This window comes from Asparagus officinalis, chromosome 10 (assembly GCF_001876935.1).
Source record: "Asparagus officinalis chromosome 10, Aspof.V1, whole genome shotgun sequence".
NCBI lineage: Eukaryota > Viridiplantae > Streptophyta > Magnoliopsida > Asparagales > Asparagaceae > Asparagus > Asparagus officinalis.
The window spans coordinates 19,545,368-19,570,779 of NC_033803.1; the positions used below are offsets into that span (position 1 = coordinate 19,545,368).

The 25,412-nt window shown below is 36.9% G+C and overlaps 1 protein-coding gene and 1 pseudogene across 1 annotated transcript in view; both read right to left on the reverse strand.

The window, feature by feature from the left end:
• The window catches only part of LOC109825100 (RNA-binding KH domain-containing protein PEPPER-like), a 21,883-nt gene extending 11,110 nt beyond the window's left edge, over positions 1–10,773 (reverse strand). Inside the window, exons 1-2 of the mRNA XM_020391827.1 lie at positions 10,334–10,773; positions 1,469–1,727 (exon numbers count right to left, since the gene is read on the reverse strand). Coding sequence (XP_020247416.1) covers positions 1,469–1,727; positions 10,334–10,462 — 388 coding nt within the window. The 5' untranslated portion in view covers positions 10,463–10,773. The remainder of the gene's footprint in view (positions 1–1,468; positions 1,728–10,333) is intronic.
• LOC109826524 lies at positions 22,307–22,852 on the reverse strand (annotated as a pseudogene).

A 25,412-nucleotide genomic window follows, 5' to 3' on the forward strand; every position in this document is an offset into this window, starting at 1 on the left:
TCTCTAAAATGAAGTAAAGATAGGAGACGATACCAGAAAGAAGCTCGATGCTGGATATGAGATTCCTTAAAGGAAAATGAATAACTATGAATTAATGTCAGGCTGCGTTGCAATTACTATTAAAAAAACATTAAAAAAACAAGTGTGACTACATAGTGGCAACTACAAATGGAGGTTTAACATGATTTATATTATGATTTAGGAAGGTCTAAGATATCCTCTAAATCAACACATGACTAAACCAAGTGTTGGAATTTCAATTATAAATATCAACAAAATATCTTCCCATTGGAAAGCTTATACTATGTTACATGGATACTTCTTTCAGAAATCATGCTAGTACTCAACACATCATGTACCCGACACTTCTTGGACACTCCATACATATATGCATACATTTATTCAAACGTGTGCTCAATTATCCAATGCACCATGTTTTAATTTAAAACACTCACCATACAGTTCTCGTACATATATCCTACATATCCATTTTCAAACTTGTTAGACAATGGCCAGGTTCGTTTGGATCATATTCAGTTAAAAACTACGATTTCAAAGAGTCATTCATGTATCTAGCTCAGAACTATAATGTCAATCCATGTGTTTCAGCCTTGTTCCCATACCCTACCTTTTCCGAATTTGTTGTGTCCCCTACCAAAACCCATGCAGCTTCGGTTAATATCAGCAATTTTACACCTCTTTCACTGTATATGCAACCCACCCCTGGTTATTACAACTATACTGAAAGCCTATCAATGAAGGTTGTCAGGACGCGAGGCATGTGACACTATTGATGTCTCTCCCTTTCTATAGTACTATTTTAAAATTTGTATGTGACTGCATACCATATATGTGTCCATGCTTCTAAAAACTAGCCTGCAAATAAAGAGCCTCACTTTACTGTGGATACATCTATGTGATGGTAATTTTCTATCTTCTTTAACCTGATCGGTATCAGAATATTAGAGATACATATTTTCAAAAAGCTCCTCTGTCCAGGTATTTAGGGCTACTTACTGCAATTGTCCAGGTATTTAGGGCTACTTATTGCAATTTCACGTATGCATGTGCTATGCAGCATGAGCAAGGATGTCACAAAACCCTTTCTTGTTTGTGAACCCTACCAAAGATCTAAAGACGCAGCATGATGTTAATCCTATTACCCTGGTGACATTCAATACTAAAGAGTCATTAAAAATTGTAATTCTGTAGCATTGCATACAAAGCTTCTAATTCATGAGATATACACTTCATGTTTCCTGATTCAAACAAAGGTCTCCCATATAGCAAGAAGGATATTAGATTCACCCATGTCTCATATCTGACATGAGAAACAACATCACAGGACTCATATAAAACCAGTAAGAACCCCATCGTAAGTACAGGAAATGCCCAAACCATCACGCATAAATCTATTTGCAAATTGAATAGATATATTTTATCCCACAAAGATGACTGATGTACATACCTCCAGTAATAATTCGTATTGTGGCACCAGAATTCTCCTGAATTGACTTAATTGAACTTCCTTGTTTCCCAATCAAACTAATGGCCTGTTGTGATGGCACCAGCAATCTAACTGAACATGCTGTAGGATTGGAAGATGCTTGAGCTGTACCATCACCTCCAGCGTCAGAGACATCATTAACACGCTTGAATACTCGAATCACAGCATTCATTGCAGGAGATAATTCTTCTTCTGGCTCTTCTTTCCCGAAAATCAGAACCTAAATGTAACAGGAACTTTCAGATACTATCTGACAAAGATATCATTGTACTCATTCGATTCTATAAGATGATATGCATATTTAATATGGTGCCAACCCTCAATGCACTTAGTGAACAAAACTGAAATGATAAAAGGCACATTTTAATATAGGGAATGATATGGCTTGGGGAAGAGGTTTACAAGCAAATCCATAATAGTTCTCATTTCAGTTATGCTAAAATGTCAACAATGGTTGTCAACCATTGTAAATTTTTAAAAGGGATAATTTATCTTTATTTTCTTTGGATCACAAGATCATATGCCACTCTTCAGACATACCATATATTTCAAACTTGTAGCCTACGGTGAATATCTATATGTTTTGTGCCCAAAATTATGAGGCTCAGACAAGTGAAATGTTTTTTATCCACTGATTTGGTCAGAATTCCAATAACAAAAGTTAAAAGAAGACATAATGGCCTATCCAATGCTTGGTCTCGAAAAGAAGTAATCATTTTTAAAAAATGTCTTGCAAATGGATGTTGACAAACATGCATAAACAAGCACAATATGAGCTTAACTCCATAAGCATAAAAGAAATAATAATGACTCCAAACATACAATAAGTCACAAACTTCCCGCAGAACAAAGTGTTAACAAAGACACCGAGAAAGGACTTCGCATCAAGGAGTTTGCATAGGATGTTATAATCTATGAAAATATGAATAGTTTTCCAATAGAAACTTTAGCATATTTAAAAAATTTGTTTTCTTAATAGTAGTGCTTCTAGTACCTGAAGCTCTCTCTAAATTAGGTTTGTAAAACCCTCCAGTCTCGACGGATACTTCAAAAATTACTTCCTTTCTCAGAAAACTCCCTTTTTGCAAACAAATTAAAAAACTACAAACGAAATACCATTTACTTAAAGAGTCATTTTCACTTTAACGCCCAGGATTTAAGTGTTCTTGACTTTAGTAGCCTAAATCAAATATGCCAAAATGATATCCTAAAGTTTCCCTTACAGTACACTCTGAGTTTCCACTGGAACCAGCATGTGACTATCAGTTGATTAAACTCCTGGCATGTTTACCCTTATTTTAAAAGGTTACCTCCAAACTACTCTTCTTTCTTATTTTAAAAGGTTACTGTTTTCAGCAAAAGTTGTTTTTGTTGAGGAATTCATTATATCTTCAGTCGATTACAATAAATTCAAAAAGAGATAGTCTTTTTATAAGACTTCTTTTACACAGCAAAATAAAAATTACAACTCTTGGGAAACAAACGCAGGATCGTTGTTTGGATCACTGCTTGCGTGGGATCTTTGCCTGTGCCGGGGGTACGTTAGCCCGTGGACCACCAAATCACAGATTCTGATCGAATCGTGAGGGGTTTATGATTCTGACTTCGTTTATCGAAGTGAGAACTTGAAACGATATCTTATCGAAGTAAGATAGTCGTTCTTCTTAAGATCAAGTCAAAGCTCGAATCTCAAGGAATCGCCAGAAACTCAAGAACTTTGCTCTCTCCCTGCTCTGGATTGCTCTGAAGTGCTCAAAATGATCAGTCTCTCCTCAAAAATAGTCTTCGGGGGTATTTATAACCCCTAGGAGCAGTTGGCGGAAAACAGGCTCGCGAGACAGCATTTGCTGTCTCGGCTGTCGAGACAGTGTTTGCTGTCTCGGCGGGCGAGACAGTGTTTGCTGTCTCGGCCCGCGAGACAGCTAAACGCTGTCTCGAAAACAGTAAACCGTCAGGCAGTTTTCGTTTTAACTGTTTTCCCATGTTTCAAACTCCGTTATTTTGGCAGTTATCCACGTGATTCTCGCCCACAGACGTCTCCCACGTTCTTGAACAGTTAATGGCGACGTGTAGGGCAGTTACAAAGGCGGTTTTAACCATCTGAAAGCTGTCTCACATGCGAGACAGTAATTCTGTTCTCGCCACGGCGAGACAGTAAAACTGTCTCGCACGCGAGACAGTGAAGACTGTCTCGCTGGGCAAGACAGTGAAGACTGTCTCGCGTGGGCGAGACAGTAAAAGTCTCGTCTCGCCCTCGACGACAGTGAAGTCTGTCTCGCGTGGGCGAGACAGTAAAAGTCTGTCTCGCCCGCGAGACAATAAAGACTGTCTCGCACAGCGAGACAGTCAAGTCTGTCTCGCGTGCGAGACAGTCTATACGTGTGTTCTTTTTGACATTTTGGATGACTTCCTTTTAAGCTGTGTTTGGATATCTCTCAGCATTTTTTGACGTCTACAGATACCCCCTCCAAAGTATTCCAGACTCAAATCTTTTATAGAGGAGTTCTGGGATGGTTTGGATAAGATAGGTATTACTTATGATCCTTTCCATGCTTGGTTGGGTAGATCGTATAGAAGAACCTGTAGATGGCTTCAACACTTGATCTCTTTGTCTCTCAGTCTATTCAGTGCTTTGTAGAATAGCTAAGATCCTTTCGGCATGGCGTTCATCGCTTGACCGTCATCGAGATTCTGAATTGAAGCTGAAATTTGTACTTGTGAATTCAGCTTTTGTCATCAAATTGATACCACATTGTTAATCACTGTATCAGTCTTCATAGGAACACAGTTTATACTCATGTATTTTTTGGAGTTCTTAGGAAATAGTTTAACCTCGTATACCCGTCGGGAGGTAACCAGGTTATTCTTAAGAATATTTTGAGTAATATTCTCCAGAAATTTCCTATTGATGGTAGGGAAACAGTTTAGACTCGTGTACCTATTGGAGTACTATGGTCTTTTTTTTGTTGGTAGAGATGAACCCGATGATGGAGAGGAAGAATTTTATATTCTATCTCCTGGTCTCTTGTTTGTTGGTAGAGATGAACCCGATGATGGAGAGGAAGAATTTTATATTCTATCTCCTGGTCTCTTGTTTGTTGGTAGAGATAAACCCGAAATTAGAGAGGAAGAATTTTATATCCTATCTCCTGATGCAAAAGACACTCAAAGTGGGATCTCCACTTGAAGAATCTGCACTGGTTTGAATAATCCTGACTGTCATAGGGTCTGATTATCCAATTCAAAAGTAGACCTCTCGTTCATGAATTAAATCGAAAGGGGATTTTGGTTATGGTTCTAACTGTAATAAGATTTGACCAAGTGGGAGTTTTGAGACAATCCTATTTAAAGGTTTGACCAAAATATGGATTTGAGACGATCTTAACTGTTTAAAGTTTTGATCGTTCAATTTGAGTGGACCTCTCGTTCATGGAAGAAATCGAGAGGGGATTTTGGCTTTGGTCCTAACTGTTTAAAGGTTTGACCAAAAAGGAATTTTGTGAGGGAAGATTGATATAAAGAGGTGATCAAAAGAGTGTTCGGAAATTATAATAGGAGTTTAGTATTTATCATTTTGTTCATAATAATCGGGTTATCCCTAAGAATATTATATTTAACATTCTTCCGGGAACTTCCCATTACATGAATTATCGACCCCCAGCTTTCTTTGCAAAACTGGGTATAACGAAGAGTACGTCATCCTCAGTCGCATGTTCGGGTTATCCTTAAGAATATAAGATTCTCTAGGAACTTCCCGTTACATAAATCATCCACCCCCAGCTTCCTTTGTGAAATTGGGTTCACCATTGTATTCAGTTGGATGACCGAGAAGCAGTTTATACTCGTATACTCTTCGGAGTTAGATGGAGAAGCAGTTTATACTCGTATACTCATCGGAGACAGAGAAAATAGTTTATACTCGTGTACCCAATGGAGTAACATGGTCGTCTTTACTCGACCTCTTTCGCCGTTATGACGCCGGAGTCAATTAATGCTTGGATCTTATTTTTGAGTCCAAAGCATATATTGATGGGATGAAGAACCCTTCTGTGGTATGCACAGTAGTTTGGATCTGTAATCATCTTAGCACCCTCCTGATCTTTAATAAGCGGTGGCTTGATTTTGTCATTGGCGAGGAGGTATTCCAATATGGCTGGAGCTTCATCGTCTTCGAAAGAATACTCTTTTTGGAACCTCGGATCGAAAATTACGTTCACAGGAATTGTGGATGTCGTTGGTTGACCTCTCTCAACTTTCTTTCTTTTAAGAAAGTTTTCAGCTTGTTCACCACGTAGTTTTAACTCTTTCCAAGTGGTGGATGGTACGACCCCCAGAGCTTCCAGGACATCGATGGAGAGATTATTATGGCATGTTTGCAGGATAAACTCCTCTGTAACAGGATCTCTGCAATTCATTGCTTTGTTACGGAAGCGCATCGTCGACTGGCTCTCCGTCTTTTTGCTTCTCCTCTAAAAGGGTTCCGACTGACACTTCGGTATCATCATCGAAGAAGTTGCTGAGGAACAAATTTTCTATGTCATCCCAGCAATTGATGCTCCCTGGCTTGAGCCGTCGGTACCAATCGAAGGCGGGCCCACGAAGGGTGCCAACGAATGACCGGACCATTAAAGCCTCGTTTCCAGAGATTATGCCCAAATGAGACTTGAAATAAATCAAGTGCTGAATCGGCGAACTCTTCCCCTCAAACGGTGTGAAGTTAATCAGATTGAACTTTGCCGGGTACAGTATTGAATCTCATTCCCTTGGATAGGGACATGGAATACCCGTCTTCTTAACTTATTGAGCCGTCATCAAAGCATTGATTTTGTTTTCAAGCTCTTGCATTTTCTTATCATCATCTATGTCTTCATTCGAATGACGTTGAGGAGAATGAGTTAGATCACCCTTTGTAAGAGGTGCCATTGAACCATTCCCAATATCGTTATTAGGAGAATGTGTTAAACCACCCCCAACGTTATTGCTATTGGGAGGTGTATCAGCCATAATGACTTCATCCACTTCTGGATCACTATCATCCACAACTTTCTGAGTGTGACGGTTGGATTCAGTTCTTTGACTAGACTCGGGGGTTGAGGCCGCTGAGCTAGCAATTCTCTCATTTGTTGGATAGCTAACTTCATTTCTATCTTCACTTCAGCTCTAATTTCTTCACGTTGTTTGGCTAGAGCTTCTTAAAGTATTTGAGCAAATTGATCAGAGGTGATCGTGAGTACTTCTCTGGTTCATCCTGTGCTAGACATTGTATCATCAGAAGCGATTGCAGAATAAGTGTCCGAGAATTCATCCTCCGAGGACATTCCTTCTTGCATTCTTTTGTAATCTCTGCGTCTGATGGCTCCTAATTGGAGTCGAGACATCCTTTGAGCAATTCTTGGATTGACTTTTCCTCTCGGAGAAAAATCGGGATTTGAGTCATTTGAATGCCGCTTAGACTTTCTTTTATCAGCCACGTTGACGGTGACTTCAGGGAATTCATCATCTTGGGCAGCTGATTTTCTCTTGCGGAAATACCTCGGCTTAGGCTTCGACAATACAGAGACTCTTCGTGGGATGACTTCTCGTTTGAAACAGTCACATTCTGATAATGTTGCTTTAACGAGTCACGCACAGGAACAACGAGAGTTTATCTCTCGAATAACTCTCTTTCGAAAATTATTCACAACCCCAACTTGATAATACGATTCATCGGTATGATTGCCAAAAAATCGTATCGTCTGTTAGCATGACCTCCCAGGTATGACGATATCATTTGGTGAATGCGTCTTCTTCTGGGGGTATAAAATCTTGTTGGCATTCTCAGGATAATTTATTTTTGTCTTTGAGCGATCCAAGGCTATGTCGGGAGTCACACGTCTAAAACCACCCCTTTGCGGGTATGGGGTCTTAACGGGCTCCGAATGCTGATTTTGCATAAGTCCAGACTTTGGAATCCAAACATGACGGAGTTTCGATGGTTCTTTGGTCACCGTTTCCTTCCTCCTTTCTCGTCTTTGTTGTGAGAGAGCACGGACATGAGCAGCATTTGCACGATGTTTTTGTATGCGTTCTTTGAGGGTCGAGCGAGCCCTCTTGACAAAAGTCCATTCATCCGTCGTTATTTTAGCAGAGATACGAGTGATTGGTTGTTGAGACAACCGAACCACTCGATGCCTCCTCGACTCTAGGTCCGCGTAATAACGAACCCCGTCGGTTTGTTCTAATACCTTAGCTAATTTACGAGCGCAGCATTGGCGTCGCCTTTGACGAGCCCTCTTCGTCAGTGGTGAACTTCGATCGAACGACTCCTTAATTGGGGAGAAATCATCTTGAACAGAGCTATTGCGAGTAAAATCCTCAGCAACAATCGGACGAGAGTCTTCATCCGTAGCATTTGATAACTTTAACGAAGATGAAATCTTCCTGCATTTACGAGGCGCGGAAGACTTTACAGATGAGGATGACAAATACTCCTCAAACTTCGCTTGGTCGAACTCGTACTCGACCGTTGATTCAACCAGGATCTTGATGATTGGCTGCGACACGACGGTCTCGGCAGCGAGACCGTTGGCTCCCACTGTGGTCGCCAGCTTGTTTTCAGCAAAAATTGTTTCTGTTGAGGAATTCATTATATCTTCAGTCGATTACAATAAATTCAAAAAGAGATAGCCTTTTTATAAGACTTCTTTTACACAACAAAATGAAAATTACAACTCTTGGGAAACAAACGCAGGATCGTTGTTTGGATCACTGCTTGCGTGGGATCTTTACCTGTGCCGGGAATGCGTTAGCCCGTGGACCACCAAATCACAGATTCTGATCGAATCGTGAGGGGTTTATGATTCTGACTTCGTTTATCGAAGTGAGAACTTGAAACGATATCTTATCGAAGTAAGATAGTCGTTCTTCTTAAGATCAAATCAAAGCTCGAATCTCAAGGAATCGTCAGAAGCTCAAGAACTTTGCTCTCTCCCTGTTCTGGATTGCTCTGAAGTGCTCAAAATGATCAGCCTCTCCTCAAAAATAGTCTTCGGGGGGTATTTATAGCCCCTAGGAGCAGTTGGCGGAAAACAGACTCACGAGACAGCATTTGCTGTCTCGGCTGGGGGGGCAGTGTTTGCTGTCTCGGCGGGCGAGACAGTGTTTGCTGTCTCGGCCCGCGAGATAGTAAACGCTATCTCGGAAATAGTAACCGTCAGGCAGTTTTCGTTTTAACTGCCTTCCCACGTTTCAAACTCCGTTATATTGGCAGTTATCCACGTGATTCTCGCCCACGACGTTTCCCACGTTCTTGAACAGATAGTGGCCACGTGTAGAGCAGTTACAAAGGCGGTTTTGACCATCTGAGAGCTGTCTCACGTGCGAGACAGTAAATTCTGTCTCGTATGGTGAGACAGTAAAGTCTGTCTCGCACGGCGAGACAGTAAAGGCTGTCTTTTCTTTGATTTTTTGAATGATCTTCTCTTCAGTTGTATTTGGATATCTTTCAGCATTTTTTGAGCGTGCGAGACAGTAAAGACTGTCTCGCGTGCGAGACAGTCTATACTTGTGTTCTTTTTGACATTTTGGATGACTTCCTTTTGAGCTGTGTTTGGATATCTCTCAGCATTTTTTGACGTCTACAGTTACCTCAAAACTACTCTTCTTTCTTCTATATTTAAGAATGTTTTAATCTCCACTAACAACTATCATGCATGAAAGCAGTTTCAAGCACTGGGCAGAAAGACAATCCAGCATGAAACTCTGTTACGTTAAACTCCGCTTCATCATTTAATCCAATTAGAAGAAAAAAATTAAATCCGGTTAGAAACATTCTACACGGATGAAAATATTTGCCTCTCAAATTTAGGGAATATAGGGTTATGAAATGGGGGGTTTGGGCAGAGTAGAGAAGAAATTAGTAATATTAAATGAACATAATGCCATTTTATATCAATTCAATTTAGGGTTAATTGCGAATAGACCCCTTGTAGTATCGCCCAATTGCGAATAGACCCCCTGTAGTATTGGTCCAAGTGTGAATACACCCCCTGACGTGAACTTTTTCAACTCTTTTTAGAGCGAAAAAAAAAGCAACTGGGTATCTCTCCTCACAAATAGAACTATCTAGCTCTTTGAAACCTTTTAAACCATTGTAAGAGACAAAAAAAATTCACACAGGGGTTCTATTCCCAATTAACCCTTTAATTTATCAGTGCCAATTACTTCAGGTTAAGAATACCATTTGGGCACATTGAAATTAACTACCAGCGTGAAAATAACCCTTCACTAAGGGCCTTTTTAGCACAAAATTAATTATGAAGTAGATGAAGTAAAGGAAGTCGACACTACTTCTGACAGAAAAATAATAACGTTTTTACCTCTATAAAACCTACTTTCACACTTCCTTAAATGCTGAGACGACGCCTCCATTTTATCCCTATTTCTGAAAGTTTTCCCCTATTTCCTAATTTTTTCCCCCGACCCATACAAGGATCAGGTGAAATGAGCATGAATTTAGGAAAAGAATAATTTTTATTATCATTTTCTTTATTATTTACTCAGTAACCGTTTTTCTTTGTTATCCAAAAAAAACTGAGTGAAAGGTATGAAATACTTTACATTGCTTCAAAAACTATATGTGGAACAAATAAAAAAAAAGAACTACTTCCACTATTTTCGACTTCGTAATCTTTGAAGTTACTCTTTGATCTATTTCGTACTCTAAACAGGCCCTAAATTCTTGTCAATATATTCAAGTAAAACCCAGCCCAAACCCCCGAATGTTATCAACAACAAAATCGACAACAAACTACAAAAACACTAAATCAAAGTGTTAACAGTCCTCACAATCCGATCCGTAGTCCCGGAAACGCCATCAAGAATCCGAACCTTCGCACGAGTCTCCTCGCACAACTTCTTGATGAGTTCCCCTTTCTTCCCAATCAAGCTCCCAACTTTAACCACCGGAACCACCATGCGGAATACGTTGTCTCCAGGCCACGCGGGCCACTTCTTGATCTCCCTCCGTCCTTCGCCGCGCGCGGCCGCCGGAGCACCCGCCTCCTTCGCAACGCCGCGGAGGCCGACGCCGCCAGCGGGTCCGTTTGTGGCGGACCTCCTCGCCTGACTCCGTCGCAGTGTCGTTGGAGGGAGGCGCCATTGGAGAGAGGGTTAGGGTTTTGAGTGGGGTTAGGGTTTGGGTAAAGGGCAGAGCTTTTTAGGGGGTTCGGGGGATTTTAGGGCAGAGTAGGATAAAAGCGGCGACGGATTAGATTTTTATTTATTTTTCGAGGGGATTCGAGGGGGGTTTTTTTTTTGTGCGTAGAAGTGCGCACGTTGGGGGTGTTTATTTACGGAATGGGCCACCGAGGTCATCGAAAGCCGTTCGGAGTCGAGACTCGGGTGAACGCTGATCAGACTAGGTTCACACGCGCGCGTAAGCTGTAGCCGGTCAAATTACATACTCTCACCACGATTAACCTTTGAGCTTCGCTTCGGTACCCGATGACAGGGATTTTTGGTTTTCTTTTTTTAGTTTTACTAGTTGGATTGCACGTGCGATGCACGTGGTAAAATTCTTAATATTTATTTTAAATTATAATTATAGATTTAATTTGTATAAATTTATTGAATGTAATTCTAAATGTTTGAACAATAAAATTATTTGTAGGGATCAATTATGCGATATTAGAGTTGTTGTATCTACAAGGCGATGAATCAATCAATACTATAACAAGAATATACATAAAAGTAAATTTTGATGATGTGTATGTAAATCCAAGCTTAAATTTTGATGATGTGTATGTAAATCCAAGCTTATAACGTTTTAGCATTTCTAAGTCTTTGCACTAATTTCTTTGAAAAGCCTTGGAAATTCCTTTCATCTCAAAGCTTATGATTGCACTTTGTGTTTCATATGTATTTGCCATAGTTCTTTTCCCTTTTGCTTTGCTATCCATTGATCATTAACTGTGCAGTGTATCGTTTTGCTTGGCTTGGTTGCCTTCTCTCCATCTTGGTGTTATTTTGTGCCAAGTGGTTCTGTGTTTGGTTCACTAATCTCCACAACTCAATTAGAGACGACCGATATCTCATTGGAAGGAGATTGCATAGTTTTGTCAATGACCCTGTCGATAAGCGTAATGAACAAGCAGCAGTCATTCCCCAAATACAAGTCAATGTGAATCCTATATATTTTGCTGGATTGATTCAGATTGAGCAAGTAGCAGATGATGTGATGAGGCTCAGGCAAAAAAATAAACCACATCTTTAGCATCAAAATGTATGTATAGTAATGTTAATTTATTTAAAAATTGTTATATTGAAAATTGGTTCATACCCAAAACGCAAGCACAATAAAGAGTTAGTTGACTGGCGCCATTCATGATTTAAGCTCTGCCGACTTGTTATGCTAAGAAGAAGGCCCTCCAGCATAGAAATTGTGGTTTAGGCGTGAGTTTAGGAACCCAGCAAGCCAGACGACATCCCCAATCCTGTACCAAAAAGAATTTGAGCTTCAGAATGCTATTAACCCACCTACAATATAATAAAAGAATAGTTATGGGAGTATTTACTTTTGTAAAGAATTGATTCATCTTTTTGTAAAGGTAAATGAAACTTTTATTAACCTGTGAACGTTCATGTACAATCAAAAACTGGGCATACCCAGCTATACAGCATTCTCTACGAAAGAATCAAGCAAGCCACTCAACTCACAAAACCAAGAAACAGCTACAAGTTGACCATCCAAAACTGAACCTGTGAAGGCTGATTACTATGTAAGATTCTAGCTATAATATCAACGTTAATCCTCTTCACAATGACATTAACCCTGCTAATACAAGACCAAAATCTCCTAGCATTTCATTCTCTCCAAATATGATACAAAGCAGCAGCAAAGGCAGCACACAAGATCTTTGTAATAGCTCTATCGTCTGCATGAGAAATAAACCAAGCAATCTCACCAAGCCATGGCAAAGGATATCTCTCAATGCAAATCCAACATAAAATTATCTTCCAATTTATTACAGAGAAGGGGCGTTGAAAAAAAAAAGATGAGCCAAATCCTCATGAACATAATTACAAAATGCACTTGCTCTCATAAATTATATTGAGATGCCTGCTCTGAGTTAGAAGCCTACACAAAAAAGCAATCCACATGATAAAAGTGTGTTTAGGCATAGCTAACCTCTCCAGATAATATTAGACTATGACACAAGGGGATATCTCTATGTAGAAAGCGGTGGACTGTAGAGCCTTAGCCATAGAGAACTTGAGTGCAATCGTCCATCCACCAAATTTAACAATCACAGCCTCCATGGATCCACACTTCACTATCAATCTCTAATGCTCAGGATCTATTTCTTCTAGTCAACAGACAACAAAGTCTTTAATGATTGCAAGTCATAAGTTGTGTTACTATCCGCCATTCCATCTCACTTTGCAGGTTTTCTCACTTGGAAGCAATTGCATCTATCTCATCAATTAATATGATTAATGGAGCAGTTCTATATGCCTCTTTAAAACGGCCTCTTATAGTTTCTTCAAAAGCACCTACAACAATCATGAACAAACTTAAAATAAATTGATAATTGATATTAAAATAAATTGATTTTAAAATTTAAAAATGTCATTTAGTCATGAACTAATGACAGTAATCACTAAGCATTTCCTATTGCATGTAGAATGTGGAAGAATCATATTGCGAAATTAAAATGATAATGATTTTCTTCAGATGCATTGTTCCTGTTCTTTGCTAGGTTTTGCAGATTTATCTGTGCTTAAGTATCTATAAAAAAGATTATGATTTTTACACATAAACACGAAATAAAGAAAGACAAAAACACATAAATATTGTGGAAAAAGGTCAAAAGCAAAAGAAAGTAAGGCTTTATGCTCTCAGTTATAAATTGCAATCTGCATGTCTGATGAGATATCCATGATCTAACACCAATAATCCCACACCCACCAATAATCCCTCATGCATTGTCTAACTTCAATAGGCTCACACCCACACAATAAACTCGCAAAGAGAGAACGAAAAATGAGCTTTTATATCACAAACAGTTGAAAAAGCAAAGAGATGAAATCACAATGGAAAGTTTTAGTCTTGCCTTGTACCCAAGCTTGAGATGATGATCAATGCTTATTTTGAGGTAATGAAGAGCAAGCCTCTGACCATCTACCTTGATTATGTACTTTGCACAAGTCTTACCTGGTGGAGGATGAGTGTCATATTCTACAAGTTCTTTCAATCTGACAATAAACAAATCAAGTATCAGCTAAATTAAACTGGTACCTGAGATGTGGAAAATGGAAATAGTTGAACATTATCAGAATAAAATAGATTATACCGTTCAATGTTATATGGAGTCACAGTTTTTGGGTACGTGCAATTTATAAGTCACAGATTTTCAATGTTAAACTTGATAGTTGAATATACCTAGTCTGTCTAATCTGGTAAATAATGTCTCACCCGAGGGATCCTGAAGAAAATTTTTTGGTTTAGCCATTATATCAACAAAGAAATAAAGAGCAAACAACTCATAAATATACATGCTTTATTCCTGGATGTAAATGAACTCTGGAAAACCACACTGGATCCTCATTCTCTACAAAGATTTATAAAGTTACTGCTCCCTCTACTTCCTCATGTCATGTTGACGTCTATGTGAGAGTTAGCTGGTCATGATTATTGCACCTGATGAACTACCCAAACCCACCAATCTTCTATAAAACCCAGCAACAGGTTTTATGAGTTTTAAACAAAAATATTTAGAAGATCTTATGGTTTCCAAACCAGGTCCCCTTACTGAATGACCATGGCAAAGCCTGGGTAACTTCAAGGAAATCACTTTCATCATCATGCCTCCATAGTCACCGAGTTTATAACATGCAAGTTTTTTTATTGATTTTGTGGCACTTATGTATACAATACTGTGTCCTACACATGCTATAGGTAGAAAATATTGGTACTCAAATTGAATAATAAAAGTGCTTTATGATTCCATTCTCTTCATGATCCTAACCACTGGGCCTGTTATGTATGGATAAGTAATACACAAATTTTTTAAGGCTTCTATATTCCTCATATTATCTTAAATCATTTTTAGATCTAGTAAAACAACAAAGCATTCTCGCTTGTGCATTGGCGCCTGCATTTTTTGATCGATATTTCTATCAACATAGACAACATCAAGAGCATATGATACAACAAACAAATCTAGAAAAGAAAACGGTTTTCAGGTTCCAAACAATTCAAAGCATTTGAATCCAAACAGAAGAACAAATATGAAAATGTTGATACTCGTGGCATATCAAGCTGAGAGAACACCACAAGCCTCACTTGTCCCTGGTTCAGTTATTCTAAAAGAAAACAGATTTAAGATTCTGGTAAAGAAATACAGCCAATTAACATATCAAAACAATGGAGAAGAAAGACAAGTGAGATCCACAGGGTTGAAATTTGTAGAACATGCAAAGAAAAAAGTAAAATTATATTAAGGGTTGGACGAGCCACAGGGTTGGAAGCATTTAAAATGTACCACGAAAACAATATAATTTTATAAATCTTATATTAGAAGACTAAGTTTATAATAACTTGCTTTGTCTCAAAGAAGGAAACGTGGGAAGGACAAACCTTTTGGGTTCTTTCACGGGGAGCTGAAAAGGCTTTATGTAGAGCACCAATATGATTCTTCATTTTTGTATTTCTCCTTGTTAAAAGGCATAAACAATGTTAGATAAGAAATAAAGTACTAAAGATCAACAACAAAATCATGCGTGACAATTATGCTCATAGTATGCAAGCTTCTCATAGTTGTTCAAATCATGGTTTGGTCAGTTCAATCGGGTCATGCCAATTAGTCTTTGCCCTTAAAAACTCTGCTTAACAATGAAATCTCTAGGATATTGATAACCATTGTTAGCAACCCATCGCAAATGATGGCAAGAGTTTTTACAGTGTAGATAAAATATAGTCATTACCATATCATGCAACATGTATATTACAATGGATTGTATGAATACAATCTATTTTCTTTTTTAAAAAGATCTACCTCTGCTTCCAATGTTCCTCGCAGTAAATCTCTCAGCTTGCCACCAATTTAAGCAATTACAAACATGTGATGTGGCCAACATCTAAGGAAAACAAGCAGGTACATAGTTCAATTAAATATAAGATGAATGAAATTAACCAAATAGTTAAAGTGATTTACGGATCATGCAAAGAAAGCATAAATACATTTGTTTCCAATAGATGGAATATAAAGTATTGTGTTAACAAGTTTAATCAATTTTTCCATGTGGGCAGTAAAGTAGATAACATACTCGAGGCTTCTATTTCGTTCTGGTGGAGGGGAGCTTAGAGTTGAAGTAGCTTCAAAAGCAATCTCCTTGTCCTTTCTTCTAATTTTAACTGACCGTGAATTGTTTGAATTTTCATTATTGTCAACATCTTTGCCTGTGAAGAGTATAAACATGAAAACATTAAAAAAATCAACTTTATATATGGGAAAATGCTAACAAAAAGTCAGGTTTGATTTGAGATTGATGAAAATGTGAGAATGAGGAACGCAAGTAGATTACTGATGAGAGAGAGAGAGAGAGAGAGAGAGAGAGAGAGAGAGAGAGAGAGAGAGAGAGAGAGAGAGAGAGAGAGAGAGAGAGAGAGAGAGAGAAGAGAGAGAGAGAGATTATTATCTCATGATTGAAAGGAATTAACAATATTAAACATGCATGTCAAAACTCTGAACAATAAGCAAAGATTGGTCATTGAATACCATTACAGATTTGCAGTCCATTGATCCTCAATGATTTAACGGTAAGGATATAACAGTTTTCACCAATTTATCCTTTTAACACTTTTCAAAAAAAAAGGCACCTTTAATTTCACTTTAGCATATATTACAACATATGTGTACCCGCAATATGAAATTCAATTGAAATCCTCATGGAAGGAACAAACATGATGTTATGTAAAGAACAAGTCTCATAAACATAATTGTGAGCTCTCTCTGATTATAATCAAACTATGGGTAGACTTTATTAGGCATGTAAGTTGAAGGAAATACATTTCCCCAGAGAGAACATAAAATGAATTTCTTTTTAAAAAGAGTAGAAAAAGAGGAAAATATCAAGATAGTTTAATTGGGAGGTTTAAGATCTATTTCTAGTACATTTATAACCAGTCATATTTTGTTGAAAAGAGGAAAATGGTAAAAGGGCAATTAGCAAAATCCTAACAAAAATGATTTTAACATTTTCCTCTTCTCAACAAACAACAACTGACTATAAATGTATTGGAAATAGTTCTTGCACCTCCCAATTAGACTATCTTGATTTTTTTCTACTTTTCTCAAAAAGAAATTCATTTATGTTCCCTCTGGGAGTCTCTTTCGACTGGTTTCAAAAGGATGATTGCAAGAAATTAAAAGATTAACGCATATTAGAATGTTTATATCATTGTTTGAGATTGCTAGTGCACCACAATTTTGAGCATGCATTATAAGTTGCTGATGGTGGGTGCAACATTCTCTAGAAATACAGCAAACACCACTATGAATTGACCGTGCATCGAGTACACTATTGTGCAAAAAAAATGCTCCACATTGTTTGTAACATGACTATTATGCACCTCAAATGTTTTCCTGACTTTGTGAACCAATTTAATGATATAATAGCAAAAGTAAATGATCTCAAACCTTTCTTTAATAAAATTTATTAGAAGTCAAACCTTTTCTTTCCAAGCTCAAACCGAATTTATTCAGTGAATTAAATTCCTTTCCAGATTTTATCTTCTCTCCATTTCAAACCTATCGTCATCAGAAAATAAGAATTACGTCAAAAAAAACATAAACGAAGTTCCCAACTTCATCATTGCGCATATCTACGCTACTGAGACCAAATTTTTTGAGTGTTTAATTCACAATGTATGACAAAAAGGTGCAAACTTTACAAGATCATATATTTATCTTTGGCAATGACCTTCTTCAGCCTACATATCTTCCACCTTTACGCTTTTCGTCAAGTGATTTATTTACTCTATCTCCTTTACGCTTTTCGTCAAGTGATTTATTTACTCTATCTTATACCATACACATCTAAGGCATCGTTACCCACTTACCCCTATATTTTTGGATCAATGACTACTCTATCTTATACCATACACATCTAAGGCATCGTTACCCACTTACCCCTATATTTTTGGATCAATGACATATAAACCATATGGTCAAAAACATTGACAAAAATGGAACTTGGTGACAGGGACCTAGCAATTCTTTAACTTGCTTAAGTCTAGATAGGGGAAAAATATAGGCCAAGTGGAAAGCTACAATGAAGAAGAGACCAAAATGAGCCTTACAAACATTTATGAGCACTTGCCATTATGGTAATGTAACTAATCTAGCCAATTATAAAAGCATATTTATGGTCTGCTATCTGTATGACATGTTCGGAGGTCTATTAAAAAAAATGTACTAAAGGATAGTCAAAGGGGAGTTCAATGGAAAAGCAACACAATTAGAAAATCAACACAAGTAGAAATGAGGCAAAGAAATAGGGAAGAAGCAGACATAAGCTCTTTATGCCTAACCATGAGCTGGGCATAACCAATGATGAGTCCATCAGGGAGAAGGGATCTGGCATATCACAAATTATTGGCTTAAAAGTGTTGAAGTAATTTTCAGAAAAGCTTTTTCAAAAATTGAATTTACCCACCCATGTGCAAATTGTAATTAATATTGTTAGTGGTTTTTTTGTAATAAAATCTTACAGTTAGGGGGGGGCTCATAACTCCTAAACTTAAGGATGGTTTTCTGATATTTTGATATTTATTCTGGATCACCTCATAATCATCGAAAGTTTGTGTGGGTGGGTGGGTGGTTCTGAAATTTGGCCTAAATTCAACTTTCCCCCCTCTATAAGGTGTGTGAAAGCCATTTTGCTTCATTTATTTTTCATGATACCAGATCTATACATGGATAGCAAAGGTCATTTGAATTGTAGACTCATATGGCGATGTTGTTGGGCCTACATTCACTGAACGCATAGAAAGTCATATCAAACACCAATTATCTGCATCTGGTGCACCTAGTATTTATACTTTCATGATTCTTCACCATCCTTGTCAACTCCAACACCAACAGAAAACTTTCCTCTACAACTTGGCAAATCTAAATCTAAAATAAATAACCAAGACATTGTTGTTATTGATGATATAGGCAAGTAATATTTATATTATCTAACATTGAGCATGATATATCCTAATCTTAAGTGTCACCACATCAACATGATAGCACAAACCCACTAAATAGGCCTTATATTGGTCAAGCTACAACTTCTAGACTGATTACTTCTATACAAAATGGTATTATTGAACCAAACTCAAAGTATGTCAACTTGGAGATATTTTCATTCTCTAAAGACTCAAGTATCTGGACAGATGGACAGACTATACTGGCCTTTCACATTCTGGTCGATGAGCCAGTATGTAGAACTTTATGCTTTGTGTTATAATCATTCAATAAGAGTAGAAAAGTGCCGTAGTAATTTAAAATAACTGATCTAACTGTGAAATGGAAAGATTGAAATTAAACTTACTTTCTAATCTCGCTCCAGCTGCCCTATGATTATTGAAACTCTCATCGCTTGAAACTGCAGGAAATCGAGAATTAGGGCAAAATTTCTAAATGTACATGAAAAATCCTAAACAAAGTATGATGAAGCAAATAAATTAAAGAGAGCTGGGGGGAAAATAAAGTAAATAAATAAGTATATATATTATACCAACCAAATAAATAATTAATTGAAAAGAAGCTCTTAACCAATTTAGTCTTTGTACGCTTTACTTTTAATAACATCTCATGTTTCATTAGTTATCGTTTTTTATCCGTTTCATATTCTAAGTATATTGTTATATATTTATGATAGCTTGGGATATATGTTTTCTTAAACTCAAAAGTTTGATTTTAAACCTATATCTTAATTACTTTCTTCCTTCCAGTATATATTAATTCAACCATTGGAATTCTCACACAAAACACACATTTTAAACCCACCTAAATTTATATAACTACCTTGCGGTTGAGAATTAATATCATTAACCGAAGCTACAATAACCAAAATCATGAGCAAACAATCTAATATCATCAACTAAATATCCAAAAGGAGCTAAAGAAAAAGTTCTTAAGGGGTTGTTTGTTTCAAGTAAAATTTGTTAGAATAATTTCCATAATTCTAAGAAGATAAATACCTGAAAGATCAGCTGTAATATCTCTTGCGCATGGATCTCCGTAAATAAATTCTTCTCTCTTACAAAAAGAAAAAAAATCAAAAAAATAAGGAAAAGGAAAATATGAAGATAGATAAGATAAATATCAGAGATAATATCAACCTCAGATAACTGTCTCTTTCCCATGGATATCTTCTAATTCTTCTTGTTTTCAAGAAAAATAATCAAAAAATTGATTAAAAAGAAAAAAAATAAGCTGGATAACAAAAAATCACATCAACTGAATATTTACAATCTTCGCAGAACAAAACTTTTCAAAGATAGCAAGCCTCCATCGTCGAAAACTCTAGAATCCATGGAAAAGTCGCAGAGGAGTTCCATCTACCGATCACTTCGAGTTATAGGTCAACGGGTTCGCCTATCGTCGATCTACAACTTCTCTTGAAGTTTTCATTTTTCTCCGATTTTGGTTTATTTGTTCGGTTTATTTCTTTAGTATAACTTGGCTGTAAAAGTGTTTCTTTTAAATCTCAACTTGATGATGTTATATTATCTGTGAACTTTCTTAATATTTACATTTATGTACCTTCAGCTTTCATTTTATGTGTCGTTGTGACCATAAGCAATGTAAGATACAAATTAAATTTGACTCGCTTATAAACCATGAGCAATGTAAACTACACATTATTCAAAAAGATTATTCGCTTATATAGCAATCAATTTCTTCAATGCCTCAAATTTAATAATAACAGATGACATAAAATTCTTACGAATTAAAAAAGGAAAGGGAAAACAATCATCTGTTTTAATCCCTAATGACTGTAAAATAAAAAAATCTATCATCATTTAAGAAAACCTCTCCATAAGTTTGCAAAGATAACCACATTAAACTATTAGGTTGCTCAATTCTTATTATTTTAAAATTAATTCATCAAATCATTGAAATAGCTATTATAACCGCAATTCTTAAGTTATTTTCATTTCAGCTTCTCCAATCAAGAGTTAAAAAAAGCAATTAGAGGAAAATTAGTCCCTCAATTTGCAAATTATACCATTAATTTGAATGACTAATTTCAAATAACTTAAGAATTGAGTTACCTAATAATAATTTCAATGCTTTAACTTTGGTTTTCTGTAGTTTTAACTTTGGTTTCTCTGTTAAAAAAAAGTTTTAAGATAGTTTTATGCAAAAACCCCAAAGTTCATGGTGGTTTTGTGAATTTTTCCCCTAATAAAATTATGCCAGGTCATAATGCATGATATCCTCCTCAACAAATCATACCCAAACATGAAATATCAGGCAAATCAAATGATTGACGCCCTGTTTCATTCTCGAAGAACGAAACATGTGTCCTTAACAAATCATATCCAAACATGAATTATTCAGAGATTAATATCCGTGATATTTGAACATATTTGGAACATAGTGCGCTTGTTTGATCAAGCATAAGCATGTGATTTTCCAAGGCCTAACAAGGTTTAGAGTGAATACGATGAAGAAGGCAAAAAGTTAAAGGGGGTTGCTTCAGCTATTAACAGCATTACAAAATGCATTATGTACATTATGTAAGATTGAATATTCACACAAAGTTCAAGGGGATTGATTTTGCTTTTGAGAACATGGAACAGTGTAGCTTATTGAAGCATTATTAACTGAGGACTCTGTTTTCATTTATTGAGAAAGGATGAGTAATAATTAAGCAACCACAAGTAACAAAACATTATTCTAGATTTAGAAAAGTGTGTCATTGTACGTGCACATTACCAAAGAGAAATAAATTAATAAGCACTAAATTATATTAACTTTATGAAATATTATTTGTAGAAAATAATGGGCAACAATAAGGCACCTTAAACTTATGCAACTTGAGGATTTAATATAGAAGGATAGAAGACTCACTTTAAGTATGGAAGAGTCATGTTATTCAGTAATGATGGATTTTTATCTACAAATTCCTTCCATTCATCCAGATCTATCTTTCCATCACCCTTCTTATCTGCCTCCATGAAAGTCTGTAAAAGAAAAGAAATAATTGAAATCCTCGAAAAACCAATTGTATATGTCACTATGTTGCGGCAATAAAATGCGAACAGAAAAGACAAATCCTCACCTTATCGACTATTTGATCAACAACATCATCAGAAAGGCATAAATCTGATTCACTGAAAAGAGCCAGCACCATCTCTTTTAACTGTTGAGAGCAATAAAGAATACAAGGTTACTTTCATAGAATGACTTCATACAAAATAGAAGAAGATCACAAAGTAGCCAGTTAAGATTCTACCTCGACACGTTCAAACGAAGTTTTCGTTTTGTTTTTTTATTTTAATACGAAGGAAACCTTCGCAATGTCTCCACACCAAAGCTAGAGTTCGATCTCCAACCCTTATTATCAAGTAAAACCCAGTCGTAGATTGTTACATCTCTAGGCAATTTTTCAATCCAATTTCAGCTAATACCCTTAGGTATGATTACAAAATCTGAAATTGTAATTGTCATTATCTCCCAAGAGCAAGTTCTAATAACTATCAAAGCTCGGAATTGCACACTAATTCAAATAAAAACTCCAAATTGAAACTCATATAAATCAATCAAATTCAAAACCCAATCGCAAAGTATCAGCTTTAAAACAAAACTAAAAAAATAAAAAAAAAACAAAACCCAGTAACCATCAACAATCACATCGGAAACCCTATCTTCGAAACTGAGAACAACATCAAACGGGCCATTAGCAACATTATCCTGCCAGCGCTGAGGCGCTAGCTTCACACTCATATTCCTCTTCAACATCGGCAAGATCCCATTACGCTTGTACCTAAAAACTCCACAAAAGTCCCAACTTTACAATGGTAAAAACAGTAAATATGAAAAAATGTAGGGGCCAAAATCGGCTTTCCACTCACAATTCAGGGTTCTTGCGGAGGAGGTCATCGTACATCTTGTGATAAGGAGTTCCGAATTCGTAGACGTTGAGCACTCGGTACGATGGACCGGCGAGCTTAACGTGTACCCCAGTGCCGTAGGAGGAGACGTCGAAGCCATGGCGCTAGAGGAGGGAGTGGGCTTCCATGCTTCGATTCTGGTTCGAGGTGCAGACCATTGCGTGTCGGAGCTTTGGAGATTTATGCTTCATTTTTTGTTTGATTTCGTTGGGTTTTCTTTTGTTTTCTAGGGTTTTTTGATGAATTTGGGGGAGTGAGGTTTTGAGGAGACGGGAGACTACCAGATTTTAGGGGTGATTTAATTTGGGATTTGAGTTTTTTGGGATTTGGTGGGAGATCAGAGGAAACCCTGGAGAAGAGAAAGACAAGAGGCCGCAGGGAACTCCCGGGTTCGGCTGTCGTCGATCTACAACTTCTCTTAAAGTTTTCATTTTTCTCCGATTTCTTATGCTTTTTTTCTTTTTCCGCCATTAGGTTTTTTTTGCTGGAGAGGGTGTTGAAGATTTTTGAAGGAGATGAATGAACAGAGGCGATAGATACGGTAACAGATCAATCTAGGAATTCTTAGCGGACTCTATACATAATTCCTAGAAAACTCTATCCTAGCTCCACGACTTGGCACATGAATGATCTTAAGGATGCTGGAACTAGAGCTCTGATACCAACTATAACGCCCCTAGTTTCACACAAGGCTGCAATCCAAGATGAACCCAAGGATGTCAAACCTTCCATGCACCCACACTGTATAATAACACGTTTCACCATCACAGTAATATCTCTCTAGTAGAATCAAACAACATGTGTAGGTACAGAACTGATAAATGAAGGTAATAATATAATGAACATGATATATAAAGAAGAGATATATGGAAATAGTCAATAATCATGTTCCCAACTGAAATAAATGAAATACAACTGATACTGGAACAAATGTAAAATGTCTCAATACATAGAGTTAATGGAAATGCTACTAAGGCACTCTGTCGTTCCAAAAATGTAATACAACTCTAAATATTTGAAAATAAATAATCAACTATTGTGGAGCATAAATAACTACTAATGTAAATAAAGATGGAGACTAAACTGAAACTCCATCAATCTACGACTCTCCGTGCGCCTGACTAGCTACCTGAAAAGAGAGAAAATAACGAGCGTCAAAGCGCTAGCGAGATTATCTCCACCGCCCCTAGGGGGTGCGGGTAAGGAGTATATATGAAAATAAGTTAGTACATATAAATATAAAATCATCTATCATGAACTAAAAGGAGATTGAGATTTAAAAATCTATAACATAAGAATTAGTACGTCGAGCGAAATAATCTAAATAAGGAAACCCTCATGTATATACCATGTCACAAATTATGAATCGCTAAATCACAACTCTAGAGTCCTCAGAATGAAATAGTAAATAAAAGAAACACAAGTACATACCTCAACAATACAAATCACATCAAATCCTCATACTATCATCGGGTAGTTGGCGCAGTCATAAAGAATATCATCCGATACATTCATCTCACATAGAATAGGCTATGTATGACAACCTCAGTATATACCCTACTCTCGGGTAACTAACAGGGAATCATAAATGAAATATGTGTAGTTCTCTATCTAAAAATATAATAATGCACATGGGGTGAAGTCTACCGCAACCTCGTTGTAGTATACCAACTAATACACCATGAGTGTAGTCATCTGCGGTCTCGTTGTGGAGTGCCAACTATCCCACTCAGTAATGATGCACAACGGAGTGTAGTGTACTATGGTCTTATTGTAACATACCAACTAACCACCCTGGGCATAGTCTACCGCAGTCTTATTGTGATATACCAACTAACGCGCTCAAGCATCTTACTATCATAAAATGCAATATATGTGTCACTATCTTTTATGACAAATATCGAGAATATATGTTACTCACCTATATCGCTTGTGCGAATGCAACCCTAAAATGTATACTTTAGTGCCCAAACATGTATCTCGATGTGCGGACCCGAACTTTGTATTCACGATTAACTCACGTATCAATCAAATAACAAACATAGCATAACACAAATCAGCCGACCAAAAATAACTCTTCGGTCGACTAAAATATGTGCACAAATATGCACATGCAAATTAATAGGGATCGATCAACCGACTCCTTCACTTCGGTCGACCGACCCGAGCACAAATAGAATACATGTTTTAGTTTTCGGTTTTTGATCTACAATACTACAAATTGCTAATTTTACATGAAGACACATAAAATAAATCTTATTTAATATGATTAGGGTTCAGTTATCTACATGAAACACAAACATGATATCTAGTTAAGTTGTCTAAATTCTAACATGTTCAGATTCATCAAAAACATCATGGAAACCAATAAAACACAATGAAAACTCATATTTATTTCAGATCTTAAATTTACATTAAAGAATTCATTTATAACTTTTTAAGGCAAAAAGATTGAATCTTTATATCATATACCTTACGAGAACAATATTCATACTTAAACTAGGTTTAAGGCTCAAGAAAAACCAAATAAAACTCAATAAAAATCAATTAAAAATAGGGATGAGATTAGAGGAGATGAAACTCACCTCAAAATGTTGTTGGAAAACCCAAGGATGCAAGAAAACAAGTTCTCTCTCACAAAACGCCGACAATCTCGCCCTCTTTTTGGTATTTGCTTCACAAAGCTCTCAAAATTTACCACAATATACTCTAGGGTTTTTAAGGGAGAGGGTAACTGCTTGGTTTCACAAA